At 34.3% G+C, this 23,927-nt stretch overlaps 1 protein-coding gene across 1 annotated transcript; it reads left to right on the forward strand.

Moving 5' to 3' along the window:
- The first annotated feature begins 1,242 nt into the window (after positions 1-1,242).
- On the forward strand, positions 1,243-22,983 carry LOC130613828 (uncharacterized). Its single transcript, XM_057435177.1, has 30 exons — positions 1,243-1,383; positions 2,081-2,314; positions 2,670-2,885; positions 3,932-4,399; positions 4,482-4,634; positions 5,010-5,174; positions 5,705-5,869; positions 6,045-6,375; positions 7,070-7,395; positions 8,211-8,407; positions 8,848-8,975; positions 9,495-9,749; positions 10,120-10,315; positions 11,233-11,404; positions 12,007-12,546; positions 13,023-13,151; positions 13,538-13,774; positions 14,181-14,393; positions 15,123-15,551; positions 16,727-16,888; positions 17,156-17,317; positions 17,862-18,014; positions 18,295-18,456; positions 18,852-18,973; positions 19,456-19,514; positions 20,022-20,155; positions 20,751-20,867; positions 21,173-21,242; positions 21,506-21,630; positions 22,139-22,983. The coding sequence occupies exons 2-30, from the start codon at positions 2,170-2,172 to the stop codon at positions 22,489-22,491; spliced, it is 6,084 nt and encodes a 2,027-aa protein (XP_057291160.1). The 5' UTR covers positions 1,243-1,383; positions 2,081-2,169; the 3' UTR covers positions 22,492-22,983.
- The last annotated feature ends 944 nt before the right edge of the window (positions 22,984-23,927 follow it).

A 23,927-nucleotide genomic window follows, 5' to 3' on the forward strand; every position in this document is an offset into this window, starting at 1 on the left:
CACTGAATGTTAACCAACACAACAAGACAAATCACAAGTTTTTTTGTACATTTTAAATGAATTTGGGTCAGCAATAGGCAAATATCAGTAATCAACCAGCCTTTCTAATTTACGTTGGCACGTTGCTCTCATTTTTTCTTTCAATTCAACTATTGTTTGCTTATGGGAGAGTGCAATCATAAAACAAAATATAAATCACCAACATAAAACATACGTTTTCTGGCCTGAAGCAGACAAATAGCGACGTAAATAAATTAAAGAAAAATGCAGTGAGGAATTGTTTACCTTGTTTTAGAGAAATCATGTGGAAGCTTGCCGAATCCTAAGAACGGTGCTGTTTCTACGACTGGTACTGTCTTTGGTGATGTAGCAACATACTCTTGCAATGGAGGTTATGAAGTAATGGGTGTGATCAATCGGACATGTGATGAATATGGTCTGTGGACAGGAACTGAACCAGTTTGTGCCGGTAAGGTTTGCAGCTCTGGATTCGAAAACAGTATATATCTTAGCATTTAACATTCATAATTTGCTTTTGAAAACTTGGGAATACCATAAAATTATAACAGATAAATATGTAGTATTTTTAATTTCAGATATCAACAGCTAATTGGAATCATTATTTTTGATTTTCTATATCATTTCAGCATCACCTTGCCCTGATCCTGGTGTTCCAGAACATGGGTTGAGAATTGGATCTGTAGCACTAGGCGAAACAGTAAGATACCTGTGTTTTAAAACTGGATATACCTTAAAAGGTGATGAATACCGAACATGCATGTATTTCAAAGACAAAGGAAATCAGTGGAATGGAACACTGCCAGAGTGTAAAGGTTAGGTTTGATTAGATCTGATAATAAATGCTGAAAAATTCTAAATTAAACTTCTCACACTAATGAGGTTATAAATTCTGTCTGGAAATCCAGTATTGCAAGTAATGAAGTTTTGCTTATTGGAAGTTTTAGATTTAAAACCTTTTATTTCTGGTTTTCTTGTACTGATATTATATATTTCGTGTAATTCATTAACGGACAATTTGATGCAGTTTCACAGTATTTTGTTTGCTTGACAAATTTTATCAACCTTCATAAATTGAAACTTCCCCATGTATTTATTTTTGTCATTTGAATAGATACAATGAAGCCAACTTTCAAAAACTGCCACAATGCTACCAACTTTGTGTTACCAAGATCTGAGAAAGAAATGTTCGTCAACTGGACCATACCAACTGTTACAGACAATAGTGGAGAAAAAGTGACTGTAACCGTATCTCCAAAGATATCACCACCTACCGTTCTAAAAGCTGGTGTTAATTTGATTACTTACATGCAACAGATAAAAATGGAAATAGTGCATCTTGCAAAGTTTTTGTAAATGTTCAAGGTAGGTTTGCGCAAATTTATTTTATTCCACTGGTCCTGGTGCTCAACTCTTCCGCAAGTACTGAGAAATCGTAAGACGATGCTGAAGAGTGATTACAAAACATCAAATGTTCAAGAACAGCAGTAGCCTAAGGAGCAAGTTTACTTTTAAGTGCCGAAATATACCCATGTGCTCGGACATACACACTTTAAAATGACGTTCAGTTTTGCCATAATATAAGTGGTGTTGCAGCCACAACTCTTTAAACAGTAAACGAGCCTGGAGCATATTGATGTAGACATTTTTTCTTGAAAGGCAAAGCAGTTACCTAGCCTCCTTTTAAGGAAAATATAAGCTTAACATCACAATGCACCAATTTCCGCCTAATTTCTTTGGTTCAAATGTTTTCCAATTTGTTAAAAAAATCTTTCGTGAAAAGGTCTAACTCTTTCTTGGGAGCAAGAGTTTAAGACACAGAATCTAAATACCTTCGAAAGTTTTTTATTCCTTCTATGAATAACCTTCAGGTTTTTCCTACTTGCACAGCACTAATTCAAAAGAATCCATTAACCAGGTTCCAAAAACTGTATAATAATACCAAAGGAGCACTAAAGAAGAAGCTGTTTGGACGTGTAAATGATTAAATACATATATTAAGGTTGAAAAACCAATAATATACTAACACGTACATTAAAGAAGAATTTTGTGTTTTTATTAGACAAGGAAATACCACGTATAAGATGTCCAAAGAATGTAGTTGTTGAAAGTGACACTTCAACTCGAGTATATTGGGGTAACGTTATATCAATGGACAATGTAAATACAAAAAGCATTACGTTTAATCCGCCAAATGGAACTATCTTTCACTCAAACAAATACCATAAAGTTGTTGCTATCGTAACAGATACCAATGGAAACAAAGACAGTTGTGTTATTGAGGTTTATGTTAAAGGTATAAACACGTTTTTTCTTTGGTTGATTCAGTTTGTGCTTTTGAGTAAGTTCTTTGATAAGAAGCTAATATTGTTTTTTTTTGCATTGTAGTTTCTTTTCCTGATTAAAAGAAAGTTGACTTAAAATAAAAATGCTGTGGGTGAACGAGAGTAATATTATGCCAGAGCTTTTGATAGTTTTCAAAAATTGTTTGACTTTTTTCTAAGCTGCTCTCTATGCATTCTAGTCATTCCTTTGGCAATTCAAGTTTACAGTAGAGTTGCTTATGAAAAATATGTGTAGTACATGAATATTTTCATGCTATTGGAGAGGGGCATAATAATTATGTTTACACATTTTTATTCAAATAACAGGTTGTGGATGTCTAAAACGGACGTGTCCCAATTACAAACCAGACAAGGGTATATCTACTTGTCATTTTAACAACCTTGGAACTGGTCTCATGATCAGTTGCAGACTAGAATGCCCAAAAAATCGATCCTTTGTTGATGCTCATTTTCCAGAGAAATCAGATATTCATTGTAGGCCCAAAACTGGATGGGAGAAAAAATACATTCCTGGTTGTGCAGGTATGTGTGTTAATGAATTATATTTTACAGCGTCGATAACAGGAAAGTTTTTCTTTGATAACAGTGTACTTAAAGCTTACCTTTCGCGAAAATCAAGTTAATTTTATATAGAAGAGAAAAAGTTGTCTACGAATTTGTCATTTTTTTAAAAATTCCTGATTGGTTTTTAAGAATTTGGACTTAGAAATTTCACTAATTATGCATGATGTCATGAGATCTGTGTGGATGTTGTATTTAACAGTTTTGTCAAGGCGTATAGGATTAAATTATTTTTTAGCTGTTTACTTTGGCGTTTAAGACATTTTACATAAATTTTAATAGTTGCTATATTTTTATCAATAACAGCAAATACATATTTTAGAACTAGTTCAAGACATTTCAAGACAAATATCTTGAGTAACAATGAAGACTTTTTTAAAAAAATAAAAGGATTCCTAGATAACTTTCACAGTTCTCTTATATGAGCTTAACTTGTTTTTTTCGCGGGAGGTGAGCTTTAGAAGAAAGAATAAGTAAACAAGGGACGTATAGGTTGAAAGTGTTGCGTAACAAGTGGGTAGAGGAGGGTATTGTACTGTGATACATTAAAGGTTTGTAAAAATAGCAAATTTGGGTGATAATCATTGTAGCCAGTTATATGTGGCGCGTGGCCTTGGCGCGTGGTTATGGCGTTCGCTTCGTAATCACAAGGTCCGTGGTTCGGTCCAAAGCGCAGGCATGATAAGCAAGTGTCTTTACCACAGTTACGGATCAACCCATGCCATGTGAGGGAAATTGGGTAGGTATTACCGGTGTATACTTTATGTATACATTCCGAACACAGAACCCACATTGATAACAGTGTTTCCTACACTGAAGTGGTTATATCCTGTATAAATATTCTGAAGAACAATAATAATGTAAATACCTGTATTTCAATGCAAAATTTGTTAAAATCATGCTCACTTTGTCAGCTAAATGATAATGCTTGTAAATTAGCATCTGTAATGTTATACTTTTGTAAAAGAATCACCTTTTTAACGCCTAAAGTTAATTCTTTTTTACAGCAAGAAAAAATATTACATCATGTCTAAACGCTACAATGACAATTGCATTCAACTCGACCATTACTGGAAAGGTTAACATGACCTCTTTGGATGACAACATACAAGGATTACTGAATCAATTGCATGCACAGACCGCCAGCTGTAGGGACATTAAATTCAACATTGTTCAAAATACTGTTGCTAGTAAAAACATTGTCACTAATTTCAAGTTTGATCCAAAGCCAAGTGTTTTTATCTTCCATCAAGTGGGTAAAGTTCTGGACGCTTGCTCAAAAGACTTATCAGCGACAATGCAAGCTAAAAAATCAGAAATATTAACTTTAGTTACTGATTCAAGAAATAGTATGTATGGAACAGATTTTAGTTTTACTGCAGTCAGTTGTTGTAACAACACGAAACATTATTGCTGTCCAACTGGTCATCTTATTCGGACTCCATCAAACTCGTATGTTATCAATGGAATTTGTTGTAAGTGTCTTTTTGTTTGAACTATAGACTTTATATTATTTAATGATTCGTTTAACAAATATATAAAACTTTGTTTATTTAGTGGCCTGCGGTCCTGGCACGTTTCACAATGCTACTGCAAACAAATGTCAAAGTTGTCCTGTCGGGACATTTGCTCCGAGTAATGGTTTTGGTGATTGTATGAAATGTCCATCAGGGAAAAGCACTTTATCGATTCATTCAACAGCTTGCACAGGTACATTATTGGATTTTCAAAAGGAACAACAATTATCTCAATACCCTAAATAAATTTTACTCTCGTAGGGGAAGATAATATTTTTAGGCATTATATCTATGAGTTAAGTTAAGAATTATTTAATATTTTTTCCCATTAAATCATTATGGAAATGAAAATGGAAAATATTCCAGAGAAAATATTCTGGAACTAAAATTAAATTTTAGTGTTGTGTGACCTGGTCTTCTTGTTTATATAACGTCTCTCTTTATTTGACAATTACAAATTTAATCTCCATGCTTGTTAAGGAGATCTCCACTATTACTGGGTAGATTAATATAGTACTCTGTTTGTAAAAGAAGAATCCTCATTAACAGTGGTGTTGCATCTTCCTAGATCTCTGCAGCCCTGGAAGTTTCTCATCAACGGGTTTACAACCAACCTGTAGAAAATGCGATTACGGTGAATATCAATCCCAATTTGGTATGAAAGAATGCGTAAAATGTCCAGCTGGAACAACAACTGCTAATAGAGGAGCCTCCAATGTAAAAGATTGCAACGGTAGGGATAACAATTTAATTTTTTATTAAATTCTGTGATTTTCTCAATTCCAGTAAAACTAAACAATACAATTCGGTTCATAATCTTTTGGATAATGGCTTCTCTATATTGATAAAGAACATTAATTGGATAATTTTTTGTAACCAGAAAGCTGGAGAAATTCCACTTTTGCAGACACATAAATTAACTAAACAGCCTGCAAAATTTGCTTGGAGTACTTACTGACTTAACTCTGTTACATCACCATTGGTATTAGGGCCTTTAAGACCCTTGAGATTCAAGGCAGGCTTCATCGATATTAGGAATAATGAATACTACTGGTATCTAATAAGAAATGATAAAGAAAAGTAATTGTAAAAATTGGTTTTTGTATGTATGATCTTTGAGATTTGACAAAGTTGTAGATGGTAGTTTTAGTGATTGAGCACACTTTTTATGTTGTTGCTTATTTTAAACATTAAAAAAAAAGTTAATATCCTCTTTAAAATCTATCCATTAACGTTTTCTTTATTCCTTACCGTTATATTTAGCACCATGTCCAACTGGAAAATTCTCTCCAACTGGATTATCTAACTGCACAGTATGTGAAAAGGGAACATATCAAGATGAAACAGGCCGTTCAATCTGTAAACAATGTCCTTCAGGAGGAATATATGCAGGAAAGCAAGGCGCAACATCTGTTAAAGAATGTCCAAGTAAGAATTTGTTTTAAACAACAACATTGTCGTCACTCGCAACTGTTAAGATCAAACCTTGTATTCAAAGTGTCCGAATGATGTAATCTAGGTGTTGAAAATCTGCAATTTTTTAAAAGTTTTTATTGTCAAAAGATGTGTAACAAACCTATGACCATCTTTTTGTTTGTACTAGCAACTAACCCATGTGATCAAAAGCTTTGCCAGAACGAAGCGCAATGTAACCCTGGTAACTACACCTTCACGTGCAGCTGTAAACCTGGATGGACGGGAAAATATTGCGAAATCGATATTGATGAATGTGAGTCATCACCGTGTGGAAACTTTGGAAACTGCACTGATCTCGTCAATGGTTACAACTGTACATGTATGAGGGGAATAACCGGTGCAAATTGTGAAACAAACATAAATGATTGTAAGAATGACAGCTGTAAAAATATGGGCATCTGCGAAGATAAAGTAAATGATTTTAAATGTTTTTGTCCTGCTGGATTTACTGGTAAAAGGTAAGAATTGGATTTTCTATGACTTAAATACAAAGTCAGGAATTTTTAATTATCTATAATATAATGCCCATATACGTCTGCCTGTCACGCAAAAATGTACCGCAAGTAGTGAGACGCACGTAATGCGGTATAAAAAACGGTCGAATCCGTGGATTTTTCCACGGGCCGCAGACTAGTCAATTATACTAATACATGTACTGTATTTGCGTTATTTTTCCACCATGAGATTTCGTGTTGCAATGCTAGAAATAATTGTGGGTTTACAAGAGAGATATGGGAATATCAGAGGCGGATTATTTTTTCAGTGCAAGAATATCGAATAAGCATCATTTTAACGAGAGAAATTTTGCCAGGTTTAACACAAATCTGTTCCGTATGAATAAAAATATACAACTTCTGATTGATATTCTACTTGGCAGCCTAATCACACAAAATGTAAGTGTGATACAAACCTGATAAAAATATATATGACAATCCAGCATGCGGGAGTATTGGGAGGCCGGATTATTTTTTCAACCCATGCAAAAAAAGGGTTTATTGGAGAAGCGGAAATATTAGAAAGAATATAGCATAATACTATTATGTTGAAAATGACTGCTTTGTACCAAATATTTCTCTTGGTTTTTCAAAGGGAAATGACTAAACTTTCTTAAAAAAATTATGTCAAATTATCTTTTAGATAATTATCTTTTAGATGTGAGATTGACATCAACGAATGCGACCCTTCACCTTGTATGCACAATTCCACTTGCACGGATCTAATTAATAACTTCAGATGTAACTGCCCGCCAGGTTATGAAGGCAAACGATGCGAAAAAGATATTGATGAGTGTCTGTCTATGCCATGTTTTAATAATGCAACATGTGTTGATTTGATCAATGATTTTCAATGTGTGTGTAAACCAGGCTATACAGGAAAATATTGTGCAGTGGATGTCGATGAATGCGAGAAGAAACCATGTCAAAACAATGCGTCATGCGTTGATCTTGTAAACGCTTACAGATGTCAATGCAAACCAGGTAAGATTTTCTTTACGTGGTTTGCTATTTCTCAAAATGGTATGCTTCCCAATGTTGTATGCTTTTTCTTATTACACTTTTTTCAATGGGTGTGTGCTATTATTCATTATGGTATGCATAACTTTATGATCAAGGAGAGAAGCACACGTAAATGCAAATACGTTTGTAGTTGCCATTGTTGTGATTAACCACGTTAAATTACAATAGTCAAAGCTAATTCTTTCTTTTCCACACTTTTCCACAATTTTGATGTGTTTTTTTTTATGTGTTTCTTAATTGTTTTTGCTGCTGGACGTTCTGTTACATGCTCAATAATTTGTTGGACGTTCTGTTAAATAATCAGTAGTTTGTTAGACGTTCTGTTAAGTACTTAAAAATTTGCAGGACAGTCTGTTAGATACTCAATAATTTTCTGGAGGTTCTGTTAAATACTCAATTATTTGGTGGACGTTCTGTTTAACACACAATAATTTGCCGGACGTTCTGTTAAATGATCAATAATTTCTGGCTTTACGTATTTTAAACTTCAATACCGATAGACTCTTTCACTGCTTGAGCACTGAGGTATGTGTTAGTAACATCATACCCTAACACAACACAACTAACACAAATTTAACAAGTTTAAAAACAAAGTTTGCATACAAAGTCACTGGGACAAGACCTTGTAGACAAAACCGACAGTCAGTTAAAGAAACCTTTAAATTTACAAAAAACTTAAAACTGAAATAACATGTAAAATACAAGTATCACAGAAACATTTTGCCTTGTAACAGTGTCGTTTTACAATCTCTCTTCTTATTTCGCTTATCTCTTAGGTTACACTGGATTCAATTGTTCAACAGAGATAAACGAGTGTGATCCATCACCATGTTTACGAAATTCCACCTGCACTGATTTGGTGAATAAATTCAAATGCAATTGCGAAGCTGGTTACTATGGTGATCGTTGTGAATTTGAAAAAAATGAATGCGAAAGTTTACCTTGCAAAAATAATGCGATATGTATAGACAAAGTAAGTGATATGCTGAGATGCAGTAAAAAATAGCTTTTTTCCAATTACGTTGTATCCAATATATTTATCGAAATTTATTCGACTGGTAGCCTTGTTGTGGAGCGTTTGTTTTCAGCGCGGAAAGTTTTGGTTTCAAACCCCGGCCAAGACATGCCAGAGACTATAAAAGTGTGAATCTATCCTGTCTACTTAGCGTTGAGCATGAGAAAAGGACTGATTTCTTAGGCGGTTGTGTAGTTGAACGATTGCTGTACTTGCACAACTTTCGTAACTTAAATTGGAGCTTTAAATGCGCTAGGAACCCCTTCGCAGGACTCTCGTTGATAGCAGTACCAATAGGAACTGAAGAGGTCATCCTGGGTAAATAATTTCAATAATAATAATAAAATATGTTCAAATAAAAAACGTTATAAAACAATAAAAACATAAAAAATGTTTAGGTCAATGATTATCAATGCGTCTGTCCTTTTGGATACACTGGCAAAGATTGCGAAACAAATATAGATGAATGTCAACCTAACCCCTGCTTGAATGGTGCAACTTGTAATGATTTGATTGGTGATTACAGGTTGGTTGTTTTTTTACTTTTATTTGCTTATTTGTTTTTCAGTTGTTGTTTATATCAGATGAAGTGCTGTATTGGTTTGTCATGATTAATAGTATTGTCTTCGACTTATAATTGGATCTAAGATATTTAATATTCAACATTAGGGATTGTTCATAAATGATGTCAACCTTTATCTAAATTTGATGGTTGACGAAGGAGGAGGGAGGAGGGGAGGAGGTGACACTACTGTCAACCACCACAATTTTTATACCCTTGATTATCAGTAGTGTGTGAAAATCTTTTCGTGTTGCTATTAAGGGGGATTCTATTTCCAAAAGATGACTGTAACTCAGGGGGAGAGGGTGCAAAAGTCTTTAAAAAATAGGTGTATATATCACAATTTTTTATTAAGCCCCTTTCTTATATAATACCCCCTTAATTAAACCTCCATCTAAAACCATGCTTATTTTTTTTTAGATGGTAATTTTGATCTGTTAAACAACACTTTTTGTTATAAATTCTTTAATATTTTTCGTCTAGTTGTACGTGCCAACATGGATACACAGGCAGAAACTGTTCCACCATCATTGACAACTGTGACAGTGCACCTTGCAAAAACAATGGTAACTGTACAAACCAAGTTGGCAACTATACATGTTTCTGTCCACCTGGCTACTCTGGAAGAGATTGTGAAACAGACATTGATGAATGCCAACCAGATCCTTGCAATGGAAGAGCTGTGAACTGTACTAACTTAATTGATGATTACATTTGCTATTGTCAACCGCGTTATCGGTATGTGTAATGTTTTTGACGATTATGGTGTCGTGGTAGCGCTTTCAACTTAAGGTTTCGGGTTTAATCGGCACTCTGACTCACTTTAAATGTCGTATTATCAGACCATTTGGTGCTATCTACTGACCGTTAATCGGCTTGTGTGACAGGCAAGTAAGTTAGAGCAATGGTATACGTATCTCTAGCGGTAATGTAACATATAGTTACAGTCGGATGGGAGGAAGAGCCAGCCATTACGATGGAATCCCCAAGGACGTTTAAACATCCCTCTACTTACTCAGATACGAATGTTTAAAGTATTACAGTGCATTAAAAGTCTTCTTACTGAACTCTCTTTCCATTTTCTTCCAAAGTTCTTTTTATTTCTTAGAGGAAAGAACTGTTCCATTGAGATTGATAACTGCAAGCCTCAGCCATGCTTTCATAACTCGACTTGCACTAACGTGTATCCAACCAATGACTTTAAGTGCAATTGTACTCTTGGTTATTATGGAAAGCGATGTGAAAATGAAACCGATGAGTGTTTGTCAAAACCGTGTCAAAATAATGGAAGTTGCACTGACTTGGTAAATACATGTTTTCCTAGTTTAGTATATAGCAGAGAAACCTTGAACCCTATCTTTCCTTATGAAGTCATATGGAAAACGGTGGAGTTGGTAGGAGCCAACCAACCTCACGCGGTTTTTTATGTTTTATTCAAATGTACTGCAAATTTATGCGGAGAAAGAAATTCGGATGAATTGTTAAAAAGCAAAGGGGTAATTGAATTTTGGAGACGCCCCTTAAAGTATAATAAAAAACATTTTCTTTGCGTGATCATATAAACCACCTGCTCTTCTTATCATATGCACTGTTGTGTTACACGATCATATATTGTGTATCAAATTTTATTTTCACTTCTTTTTCTTCATCAACATGAGCGACGAGGAACTTGCTGCCACTGTTGTAATAAAAAAAGTACTGGGTGAAGCCGTGACTGAGTAGGCGGCCATAACTCGGTCTTTGATCTCGGATTTGCGATTAGAAGAGGAGAATGAGTATAAAAATTACTTGCGAATGACGCCGGTAAATTTTGACGACATACTTGGGTTTGTTAAAAAAAAAAAATAAATAACAACATAACTTCGGCACAATTGAAAACGCTATGATGGTTAATATCTCAATTTCAACTTAAAAAATATGAACATATACATTTGATTATACAAAATCTCATCATATAGCGTATGTTACACGACCAATTTTATATGATCATATAGTATATGTCATATAAAATTGATCGTGTAAAAGTGACTTAAGATGTGGCAATGTATCTTAATATACATTACAAATACATGTTATATTTAAAAATGCTTGCTCAATGAAGCTCTTTATTTAAAAAATTTATGTGTGAATCATAGATGAGTGATATCTTTGTATTAACATATGCCTCCATGATATTAAGAATAAATGTTTCCAATGTAATTGATATTTTTTTCATTTCTAGATTGGCAAACACAAATGTTCATGTCCAACTGGATTTACAGGAGTGAACTGTGAAACAAATATTGACGATTGTAAAAACGTATCTTGTCTTAATGCTGGCATTTGCAAGGATTTGGTGAATGCTCACAAATGTGAATGTCCTGTGACGCACAAAGGAAAACGCTGCGAAAAAAGTAAAAATTCTCTTTTGTCAGTGTCGGCTTTCACAGCAAACTTATTGAAGTTTAACTTATCTAATACTTTTAACCCTTCTTTCTTATTCGTATTAAATTTGTACGTGTTCCTTTTCAAGCAGCTGATCTGATTTGTAATTTTGTGTATGTTGATATTTTGACGCAATTTAAAATTAATATAATTTTCGCGTATTAATTTTTCGCCAACTAATTTTTATTTCTTATTCTAAACAAATGATATAAAGACACACCTGCGTCTTTCACGTGTAATAGCTGCATCAATCTTCTCGCATTTTTGTTTATTTTTCGCAAATGCGCGAAAATAATACTCTCAAAATATTGCTGCGATGTTTTGATTTAAGGTAAGAATCTTCTTGAAAGTATTTAAAACGGAACTCAAAGTTGCCCAAAATGCAGCTTTTCACGCGAGAAAAATATGTATGTGTTGGTTTTAGCTAGTTGAAGGATCATCAAGAGCCTTTCTTTTGTGTTGCTTATCCGTTGTCTTTTCTTCTTAACTCTGTAATAATAAAAAAAATAGTGTTACTAGGTAAAATTTTGTAAAAAAAACTTTATAAATGACGTTACGCTCTATTTCCTAGAAATTCCTGACGAAGTTGACATCAAACTCCCTGGTGGTGCTGAATCATTCTTGATGCATCCAAACGTAAGCATGGCATCTGAATTCACCTTATCACTCTGGTTTAGATACACAACTAACCCAGCAAAGGGGACAATTTTAACACTCTTGAACAGCAAAAAAGCAAATCCCACTAAATTTTTGGAAATGGATGAGAAGAAGCTTATCATTGCATCTAGTAAAGTGGAAATTCAGCTCCAGGAAAGAACAATAAACAATAAATATTGGCATCATATCTTTATTGCATTATCTGGATTGACGAAGCAGTTGGTGGTTGCATTAGATGGTAGAGTGTTGGAAGCAAGCACACCAGATTTTCTGCAAAACATGACCTTCTTTAAACCGTATGGTTTGGTTGTTCTTGGAAAGAAAGTGAATGCATCAGCTTATCTGATTGATGACGGGTTTACTGGAGAAGTGAGTCAACTGGGTATTTGGGATCGAATGTTTACTGAAGCAGAAAGAATAGCATTGTCGAAGAATTGCTCGACTAATTTGAATGGTAACTTTTAGTTATTTTTGTGTGTACGATATGTGATTACGGTGCCATGTCTTGCAATTACTTTGGTTCATATAAAAATACACCGGTGTTTAAACTGTCAGGTTATTCTAACTTCATTTTACACTTCCTGACACACAGGTTAATCTAATGTGGTGCACCCGAGGTCGTGTAAAAGATGCATGAAATATTTATGCCGGAAATAGAAATTGCGAAAATATTTTTATCGATTCAGTACCCCGTAGAGCATTTCATGGCATAGATTTACGAAATATTTCCTGACTGATTTTCCAATGCGTCAACAACTAGCTAAACAAGGCTTTTAATTTTTCTTAACTTTTTATTGCAGCAGTTCTTGCCAGGAATGAAATATTTGCTACTGTAATGGAGGCTCAGCCATTGAAGGAAAATTTCCATGTTTATTTTTTTTAATTAATGTATTTTGGTTTTCTAGATGTAAAGTTTTTATATTTTTTTAGACTCAATCATACCATGGATCGGCCTTCTAAAAAATTCTGGAAAAAACGTCTCTCTCATTGAAGCATGGACTTGTGGTAAAAATCAGTGTCCATCTGATTACACTGGACAATTTTGTGAAACTGAAATTGGTGAGTGCACTGCTTAATAAAATTTTTATTTTGTGAATGGCAAATGGGAAAGTTAGCGACTAATTTTAATGAAAAAGACAATCCTAACACGTGCATATTGTAATCGGTTGTAGCAGCATACCAGGTGTTATCATTTTCTTTATGTTTTTTTTTTGTCAAAACTTCCATTATAATTTGTTTATTGGTAATAAATTTCGAGTTTCAATTCAAGAAGCGCAGACTCAAGTGTTGTTTTTAATAGCATTAATATTTTGAGACCAAACTGTAACATTTTTGTGTTTTGTAAACGGTACACATCATCTCATTACATTAGATTAAAAAGTAAAAAACAGTAAAACTTAGTGGAAATTAAAATATGTTCAAATGTATTGCTTAATATTTCGCAGATAAAACCGCTCCAACTGTTATCAGCTGTCCACAATCGAAGAAGGTGATCACACCCAACGCCACCACTAGGGTGTACTGGCCAGAACCCATCTTCACAGACGATAAAGGAATTGTTGAGATCGTTCGTTCGCATGCACCTGGGCAAGCGTTTGCATGGGGAGATTATATTGTGACCTACATCGCTAAAGACGCGTTTGATAACTCTGCGACGTGTACCTTTGAACTGTTTGTGACGCGTGAGTTCTTGTAATCTTTGTATACTTTCACAACCTACGCTGCAAGCTAGATAAGCAAGCACTGTTCTCTCGATAAGTCAAATCTTGAGAAGTCAAATCTTCAAGGGGGCAGTTTAAATCATCAAATGTGAACAGAATATTAAATGAATCTAATGTATTAAGAATAGTTTATTTTACCTCAAATACTATATAATCTTGATGATTGTGTTATTACATATCAAGTTATTAAGGGGACTTTTGGCCCAGTGAGCCGGTAAAATGATTTGATCTATCGCATGATTTACATAGACGGATTAAAACGGAATACAAAAAAAAGTTCGATTTATTGAAATCTGGAGTTACCTCTGGAGATTTAAGATATGGGGATTGTAATTTAATATACTTTACTTTTCATATATTTATTTAGCGTTTAATTGTCCTGATTTGTTAACACCTAACAACTCCATTGATGGGTGTGGCACCTGGAAATGGGGTCGTTTCTGTAATTTTGAATGTCAAAAGAATTTTGAATTAGCTGTTCCGAAACCGCCGTTTTATTCCTGTGGTAAAATGGGAACCTGGAGTCACGGACCTCCTTTGTATCCCGAGAATCCCGAAAATCTACTTCCGGGATGCTCAGGTAATTTTTTTTTTACTTTACCTGTACCAAACGACATGAAGAAACAAGAAAAAACGAAATACTTGAAAATTTCTTTCTGCCGTATAAGAATTGTAAAATGATGCAAAAAACCTTGAAAAACTTGCAGTAAACGCTTCAGTAAGAAGATAATTTTATGTTACATTAATTTGCTTAATGTATTGTTATGCGACGGCCTGCAGAGGTATAGAAAATAGGCCATGCTGACGATAGCAAGAGTTTGCGCGGTTTGAGGTTTCCGTAAGTGATTGCTTGCGGGCACTATTTTTGGAATTTTATTTTGATTAATTTTCGCGAAGTATTTCTTCGCGAGGATTGAAAAAATATGCATTTCGCGAATTAGTTTGTTGAGATACTTTCCGAATGAACCATGATAAGGTTTTTTGCAATATTTATTTCTGCAAATGTACTGGTTTATCAAGATAAAATAGATTGCTTGTATCGGACTGGCCATTATTTTTATCAATTACAAAAAAAAAAACAAAAAAAAAAACAAGAGAAGAATAAATGAAAAAATACTTTTGCTTCTCGAAAAAAAGTCATTTTTTTCAAATACCTTCACTTTGAAATTAAAGCTGACATGCTAAAAACTCTTATAGTAAATCTTCTTAACATTAACCTATCAAAAACTGTCATGGCTACCATTTCTAAAGTTGTCTTAACTGTCTTTGTTCACTGTATATTTTTAAAAAACCTTTACTTTCACCATAGCAACATCGAAGCCTGGAACTGCTGGAGTAAACAAATTCTCGTACCAGGTCTCACAATGCGACGAAACATTTAAACAAAACTTTACGCAACAATTTAAAAAGCTGATCCTCTCCCTACAAGACACATGGAAAATATGTGGCGATAGTTGTAACTTTGAAAACATTCGCGTCAAATGTACAGGTGGTAGCAGGATGCGACGCGACGCGTCGGCTGCGATCGCGTACAACATGGAAGTGAGTTTTGGTACTGAATTTCAAAATCAAAATCAAACGCTAACAACAGAATTGCAAGAAAATATGAAGGACGGACTAATTGTTATGACAGTGAACGTGGACGGTGTTGATGTTGTCATGGATACCAATACGACGGTTGTTGGAGAGACGAAGTTGAAATGTGGTAATGGAAGTACCCTAAAACAGGGTAGATGTGGTATGTAGAGATTTACTGATTCATGTTGGCCAGCATGGTGAATTTTGGGATAAACCACAAATTGAAAATGTGTACGCTAACCGCCAGTCCGACGTCAGGGAAAAGGGATTAACTCCTTTACTCTGAAATATTGATATTCGGGAATAACAAGTTTTGAGCTGATGGTAGTCTACAGGTTTCACAGATACGTATGTATACGAGTGCTTGTGATTTTAAAGATGTACAATAGTCAAATATTTCAGGAGGGAGGGAAGGAAGGAGGGAGGGTGGAAAATCGAAACCTTACATTGACGTTTAGTGTACTCTTTCCGATTTGTGATTTATTCCTTAAGAGTAATAAAGAGATATCGCTTTGCGTTCCTTTTGTTTTTATTTATGAAATGTTTTTTGTTTTTTTTGCTGAAAACAACAAGTATATCGTGGTACTGGATATCAAGGGTTTATTCCACGTATTTTGGTCGAAAAAATTCTACCAGAAAGTAATTCTGCTAGAAAATAATTCGAATGGTTAATTCCACAAACGTTCTCTTTTTTTACTCACAAGTAAAAACAAAAAACTGATTGTGGCCTGGAATCAGTCCTTTAATTGTGAAATTAAAAACTTTAGAAAGTAAAAAAAATTGAGTAAAACTTTTAAAGAGGCTGAAGAATGCAACGAAAAATAAAAAATAAAATCACCGTAAAATTCATTGCCATTCTTGTCAAAAATGTTTGTTTATTTTCATTCAAGCGGGAAAAGATATATCAATTTAGTTATTTCATATAAAGAGCGCGAAGAAAATAGACAACAGTAGAAAATAGACACGCGTATTTTAATAGTATCGTTGATTTCTTTGTCGTTTTTTTTTATAACGATAGATTAGAAAATGGAGAATAAGTTCTCTTCTACTTATTGTCTGATTTTGTGTTTATTTGTGAAAGAAAAAGGAGCGCGTTTGTTTAATTTCTAATTCGAATTATTTTTTAGTAGAATTTTTTCGACTAAAATAGTCGTAAGACCAGCTGTTGTAGAAAATGATTTACAACTAGAAAAATGAAATTAAAGGAAAGTCGAGGAACGAAATTTAGACAAAATGCAACAACTTTTTCACAGTTTCTTCTTTTTAAACAAAAAAAAAAGGTTTTTTTAGTTGAACGTGACTTGTATATTTTCATTTTCATTTTTTTTGTTCTAGTGGCATGCCCTCCTGGTAGCTATAAGAACGATACCTCAGATCAATGTGAGAAATGTCCACTTCACACATACGCTTCTCAGTTTGCTGCTTCTCAATGTACACCATGTCCGAGTGGAAGGTTGACTGTGAGTGTCGGAACCAGCGAACTTGCGAAATGCTTAGGTAAGGAGTTTTGTTCTTCACTTTTTTCACCCGTTTTATCCGTTTGTCATGTATTTCCTTTTTGTGTGTGACAATGCTCAAAAACAGGACTTTATTTAGCACGGTTGCCACGGCATAATATTTTCCATGAAACAACTTTGCAATAGGAAAATATAAAAAATCACCTAGTTGTGGAATACACCCAGTATTAACAGGGTTAACTCTTCTCCACTGTCTACCATATTTGTATTTTTTTATACTTACGAGGATAATTATTTTATTTTATAGCAAGTTGTCCAATCGGCCATTATATCGACACAAAGGATTACCAATGCAAAGCATGTCCAATTGGTTTTTATTCTGACAAAGTGGAGAGTACTAAGTGCACGCCATGTCCTGCTGGCTCAACAACATCCGTCAATTCTGCTACAAACAAAGGACAATGTACAGGTAGGTCGTATACTTAGTTAGGGAGGAACATGCGCAATACAATCGAGAAAATTTAAATCTGTGTTTGGGATCTGTGTTTTGGATCTTTAAGCTCAACGTTGTGAGAAAACGATACTCGATATTACTTTTTCTACTCGGGTTATACCGAAGTCAGCGACGCCATATTCTTTAATTAAGGTTTAAAATTAATTAAGCTTCCGATTTGGTTTGTTAGATGTACAGTCAAGCAACGTAATTTTATCTCCAATATTCCTTGTCATCAACATATATTCTCTTGACTTCATTTTCCTTTAAAATTTTGTTTTTATTTGATTGCATTTTGCGCAATGGCGAGAAAAGCTTACCTACTTTATTTTTTGCGTGCGCGCACTTGGACAAAATTTCTCACATTTTCAAACTGCGCAACTTGTGATCATTTTGCGCTATAATAGAAGATGCATACCTTAAATATACAAAAGAAGTCGGTTTCACTGACAATAATTAAATAATGAGTTATATGCTACAATAACTGTTCATACTATTTTGTTGCTTGTTTATATCTTAGTGACGTGTCCATTGGGTTCAGAACTTATTGCTTCCAAGTGTACGCCATGCCTACCTGGTTACTATAGAAATAAACTTACTCAGACGGAGTGTGTCTCGTGTCCATACGGTAAAACCACGTATGACGCTGGTAACAAAGATGGAAACTGCCTCAGTAAGTTATCCATTTATAATGTTACAATGTAAATCTACCTTTCGCATTTAGATGTGTTTACATGTCGACTATATTTTATTTTTTAAACGGTCAGTTTTTGTACATTTTTTTTTAGGGTTAAAAAATTGCAAATTTAAGACTTTAGATCATATAAATCTAAAACCTAAAATATCACTGTTGGTTGTGATCGTTATTGCGGATATAATAAATTGGCAAAATTATTAAGACCCCAATCCCCCGATTGCTACGATCCTGTGTCATATTTGAGTATGTCTTTCAGTTAAATGTCAACCTGGTCAAGAACTGTCGATGGATAAACAAAAATGCATGGAATGCAATGTTGGATACTACCGTGAAAAGTTGACCAACGTTCAATGTACGAACTGTCCAGATAAACACACGACTAAAGGCTTTGCATCAAAAAGTAGCAACGAATGTTTTGGTGAGATTATGTTGTCTCGTTTGTTTTTCGGACCAAGCACGCCCTATTTCCTTAAAAATAAGGTCGCCACTTATTTTTGTTTTTATTAATTTTTGCTCCTATGCTCAAGTAGGCTTATTTTGAGGGTTTCGAGGGTTTCGAAGTATATTCTGTACTAAGACAAATTTATTGAAGTTTAAAAGATTTATGTTTTACCCTATAAAGCATTGTGTAGAAGTACTAAAATTAGCCTAGGGTTTAGGGTCTAATTCTTTGCCTAAGGACAACATAGAGGCGCTTTTTGTAGGTTTTGTATGTTCTTTATGTGTAAAGTATTTTCAGACATTTCTAATTAAAATAAAGACAGCCATATTGTTCTGTTTTTTTATAACGGTTTTTCTGTTCTGCTTATTTAGCGCTACCAAAAGTCACTTTATACGACGCCACGCTATCATTCACGTCATTAACATGGAGCAAAGATATGACGGACACCAACAGTCCTGCATTTAGACGTACTGGTCATTTAATAACGTCAGCAGTAAGTGTGTGACGATAGTTTTTCGACATGACGAATTTTGTTGTCGTGCTTTCCCAAATGGCAAACATTGTAATGATATTTGTCTGTGATCTTCATAATATCGGGATTCTTCATAATATCGGGATTCTTCATAATATCGGGATTCTTCATAATATCGGGATTCTTTATAATATCGGGATTCTTCATAATATCGGGATTCTTCATAATATCGGGATTCTTCATAATATCGGGATTCTTCATAATATCGGGACAAATATTTAAAACCTGTTCCCAAAATTTGTTTTTTGTTTGTTTTTTCATCAACATTTTTTAGTGAGATTTATAAGCAAAATGTTATATTTTATCACAGAACGAAAAGGAGAGTTCATACGTTTCTGTTTTTGTTTATTTTTGTTTTTATTTTTTAACCTACTTTCTGCATTCGTAGCATTGTGTGCCAACATCAAAATATTCTTTGTTATTACAAAAACTTGCTTTTATAGCTCATATCTTCGTACAAGAACAACGCTAACTTGATTTCAATTGCAGTGAACGAGTTAAGGTACGTACCACGAATGGAATGCGACTGCTGTAGGGTGTCCGTGTGTTAGCATTGTCTGGGTGCCTTCGAAATTCGACATTTAGGAAAAATTTTGTATAATTACATTTTTATTGTAAATATTTTCGAATTGTTATCGATGTGCTGTATTGTTAACAATAATATTTTTTTAACACTAAACATTTGGAAGTTAGGGTTCTTTTGTAATACCTAAGTGAATAGGAAATACTTGTAAAATCTGCATGATATTTGAAAAATATTTTGAAATTGAAGACGGCGTATGATTAAGAATTTATTAGCCCCGTAAAACCTGAAAAAACGCAGAGCTATCGATAAGAACTCTCTTTTTAAAATATATTGCTGTGTTTTTACGTTTAATTTTAACTAAATTTCATGTTACACATGTCAAAAACACAAGGCCAATTTGTATCGGCTCTGGGAACGTTTTCACTTATCTTGGCCGTATTTACTGCTTCATTATTCTATATGGAGATATTGTTTCTTGTTTAGATCCGGCAGTGTGGTATCTGTGATGACGTTCTTGTTTTTGTCTACATTCGCAAATCCATTTGCACCTTTGAAAGATCAACTCAAATCAGGAAATGTGGGAGGAATGACTGTCAATGCGTCAACTTTCACGACAGGTATGACGATTTATATTGACGCTGTTTTCGCTAAATTTACAGTATTCTACCTCAAGTTAACACAGAGTATCGTCATCTAACAAATCGTAATGAAAGATGTAAATCTTTATAAAAACGACTGAGATAAACGAGACAATAGATTCTTTGCTTCACTTAACCCTAACTCTTAAATAAGGGTTTACCTTTTGTTTTGATTGTTACGAATTGCAAAATTCACCAATCATAAAAAAGGTGTGCTTTTGCACTGGTACCTTATCGGTAAAACGCTAATTGTGTAAAAATTGGACCCTAAAAATTGGACCCTATAATTATTTGGACTAATAAAACAAATAGAATTCAGGTAGCTGGTGAAGTCAGTAAAAATTTGCGGAGGTATTAATTATTAAGTAAAGTGTCCAAAAGATTTTTAGGTTAATTATGTTGCAGTCGGGTAAGGGAAACTTTTCTTCTGTGGCTTTCTTTTAAATATTTGTCGGTCATATGTTCATCGGCCTAATTTTCCGCTGATTGCCTTACTATGTAGCAAGCGGGATTATCTGTTGCGTACAGTATTTCGCTACAATTTTTTACTGACGGATGTATATTTTTACTGTAGATCGATGCTCGCATTTTACATGTCCACGTGATCAGTATTGTTGGTACAACGAGACAGGTGCTGGTTGCGCATGCCCAGCTGATCATTACATGAGTAACGACGGACAGAAATGTTTTGGTGAGTCCGTAGAAACCATGTGTTACTGTTGTGTCAATGTAATAAAAACCAGGCTGAATATTCAATCAGACCAAATTTTCTCGAATCTTTACGCGTTCGTTCGAGTTTTATTCTATTTATTTACGTTGTGCCCAACTAGCTACTGTAGATTTCTAGTGAATTATCAAATAAGCTTGAGAGCAAAGAGAAATGATTTAGAAAAGAAACTGTTGCCTGCTCGAAGAGCATTGTGCCCCCCCCCCTGCAAGATTGAGGAATGACAAAATTAAACGTGATTTGATGAAGATGTAATTTTTATCTTTCAGTCGACTGCAAGGAAGGATATTGTATGAATGGGGGAAGTTGTCGACGAAGCGAATCGGGAAGGGAATGCAGGTAAGTCTGTTCACAATACCTCTCTGATGGAGTGCTATCACGAAGGTACTCTGTTTAAGCAAACAGCTAGTGATTTCTTGCTGAAACGAGATATTAGGTGAAATCAGGTTGATATATTAATATTATTTTAGGATTTTCAAGCTTTTCTTTTTATCCTTGCGTTACTTGCTGTAGCATTCGCATTGCATTAACGGTATTAGGTCATTTTGAATTCTGTCGTTTTACAATCCTCTTGAAAATGTATATTTTGTTCTCCTTCGCAGTTGTTTGGGAAAATACAGTGGAGCGCGTTGCGAAGACAAAGACAATACTCATGATTACGCATTGGTGATTGGTTTAGTTTTGGCTGCTGTTTTGTTGCTTATTCTGATTGGCTGTTGCTTGAAGCGTTAGTTGTTTTTATTTTTATTCCTCATTGCAAGTACTATGATGAAACAATTCATCGCCGTCCGTAAATCTGGCTATGTATTTCGGAATTTTCTTGTGGAGATACCTTTTTATAAATAAGAACTTCATTCGAGGAAAAAAGTGTAAAAAAACAACCTGAGATCTACAGCGAATGATCAAACAGGATCATTTTCTCAGTACTCTGTATGTTTTACTATAGCAGGACTGTAAACGAAGTAAACGACCACTTTTCAAAATGTCCGCTCCACGGCCTAGAAAGATCCGAAAAATCGGGTAATTGGGCTGTGTTGACGTCAACAAAAATTAGTGCTATTTAAAATTTTATATCTAATAAAAGAGTGTAAGATCCTAAGTTAGAAATTAGAAGCAGCGTATTAATTGCTTGTGGTTGCGAATTTCGAATTCCGCCCTCCGTTCCACTAAATTATGTCCGGTGTTGTGGACATTTTTATACAAAAAAGCTACACAAGTATTATTTCTTTACACAGGACGAAAGCGAGCGAGCGCACAAGTGAAGGGAGAAGCATTAACCGACGACGTTGAAGTTATCAACGGCTACACGGAAAATGTGTCGACGACACCCATCGTTGTTCGCATCGAGCAGAAGAAAGAAACCGACACACTTGCGTTTGTCAATAACGCTGCCGACTTTGACGACGATGAACCCGACAACGCCGCTCCTGTACGACAATCGAGTAAAATGACGGTATTTCTTAAACCGAAATCGGATGAATTGGAAATGGATGTCGTGACGGGGAATACACACTTAGAAAAAAATGAAGAAACAGAAAAATCTAAAAATGAAGTAGAGACCAATAATCCTCATATGTCTTTTATTTAAATTTACTTATTGATTTTATTTACTCCATAAAAAGGTACCTCGAACGTTGATATTAATTCAATTTTATAAAAATGTTCAATTAGCCCTAAAAAGTACATTGAACCAACGACTTCAAATAAGTCAAACATTAAAAACCTTAAAAACAAGTCCAACCTTCAAAGAGGGTGAAAAAAACAAACACCATAAATTTGGTAAAAAGACAAACATCCAGCTTCATAAAAATCAACAAACGTTTGACTGTACCATATCTAATTCTTCTCGCTATTAAATTTTGTTTCATAAACTTTTCTTTAAAAAATTTTTGTAGATATTGTTAATTTTTTTAATCTTCCACGCATTAATGTATCCATCCGATATATATTTCATGCGGAGTTGTGATTTAGTGAACACTTTGTGAATTTTCTATCTCCCACTCAATGGCATCAGGAAAGTAATCGATAAGTCCTCTAATCCCTGTTAATTATGTTACAAAGATTATCGTAGATTACCGTAGATTAGAGTTTTCAATGCCTCCTTATCTTGATGAACTGGAACGAAAATTTTAAATGCGAATTTTGCAGCAACATTTGTGTTGAGGGAAAGTGAATGTCTACAAAAATGGCGAATTGCATATCTACAATATTTTTTGAAAATTTTGTAACAGAAGTTACCACAGCGGATAAAAAAAACAATTGGAATACTGACTTTGATTTGCAATTTATTGGTATAAAATTTGGCGCGTACTAATTTTGGCGCACCCTACTTTCATCGCGATTTCGCGCGTACTAATTTTAGCGCTCATACCATTTGCGCGTATGGTAAAAATTTTGGCGCATTTTTAGAATTTTGCACAAAAAATCGCTAAAATTTATACGCGCCAAATTTTACCAATAAGGTAGCATGAATACTTGTTTTCCTTATGAAAATTTTTTATCATTATTTAATTTTATTTCTAAATTCTCGTTAAGGTTTTTATAATCTGGATAATTGAGAGGAAAGGGATATACTAATAAAAGAGAGGAGGTAGATTTTTTAATTTTCGTAATATCAGGGTGTGGAGGAAGTGGAAGGGAATCTGAATAAAAAGTGCCTTTAACTCCTTATCTCCAATTTTCACGATCTCGAACCAATTTTTATTTCAACTTGTTTTTCTTTTTTCCACAAAAGTCTTTGTAACAGTTGTTGATACAAAGACTATTGTGAATTGGAATGTTCAATGCCTCCTTTTCTTGATGGACTGAAGCGAAAAATTAAATACGAATTTTTGCACCTACATTTAACTCGAGTTAGATCTTATAACTCGAGTTATAACTTCTAACTCGAGTTATAACTTCTAACTGCAGTTAGAAGTTATAACTCGAGTTATAACTTTTAACTCAAGTTATAAGATATAACTCGATTTATAACTTCTAACTCGATTTATAACTTCTGACTTAAGTTATAACTTCTAATTTGAG

The sequence above is a fragment of the Hydractinia symbiolongicarpus genome, chromosome 11 (genome assembly GCF_029227915.1).
Source record: "Hydractinia symbiolongicarpus strain clone_291-10 chromosome 11, HSymV2.1, whole genome shotgun sequence".
Classification (NCBI taxonomy): domain Eukaryota; kingdom Metazoa; phylum Cnidaria; class Hydrozoa; order Anthoathecata; family Hydractiniidae; genus Hydractinia; species Hydractinia symbiolongicarpus.

Bases quoted from the DNA above. Each gene is read 5' to 3' on its own strand.
- LOC130613828 (XM_057435177.1), top strand. From the start codon at position 2,170: ATGGACAATGTAAATACAAAAAGCATTACGTTTAATCCGCCAAATGGA. The intron at 20,868-21,172 runs GTGAGTCCGTAG...TTTATCTTTCAG, and splicing joins CGACGGACAGAAATGTTTTG to TCGACTGCAAGGAAGGATAT. The intron at 21,631-22,138 runs GTTAGTTGTTTT...TTCTTTACACAG, and splicing joins GATTGGCTGTTGCTTGAAGC to GACGAAAGCGAGCGAGCGCA.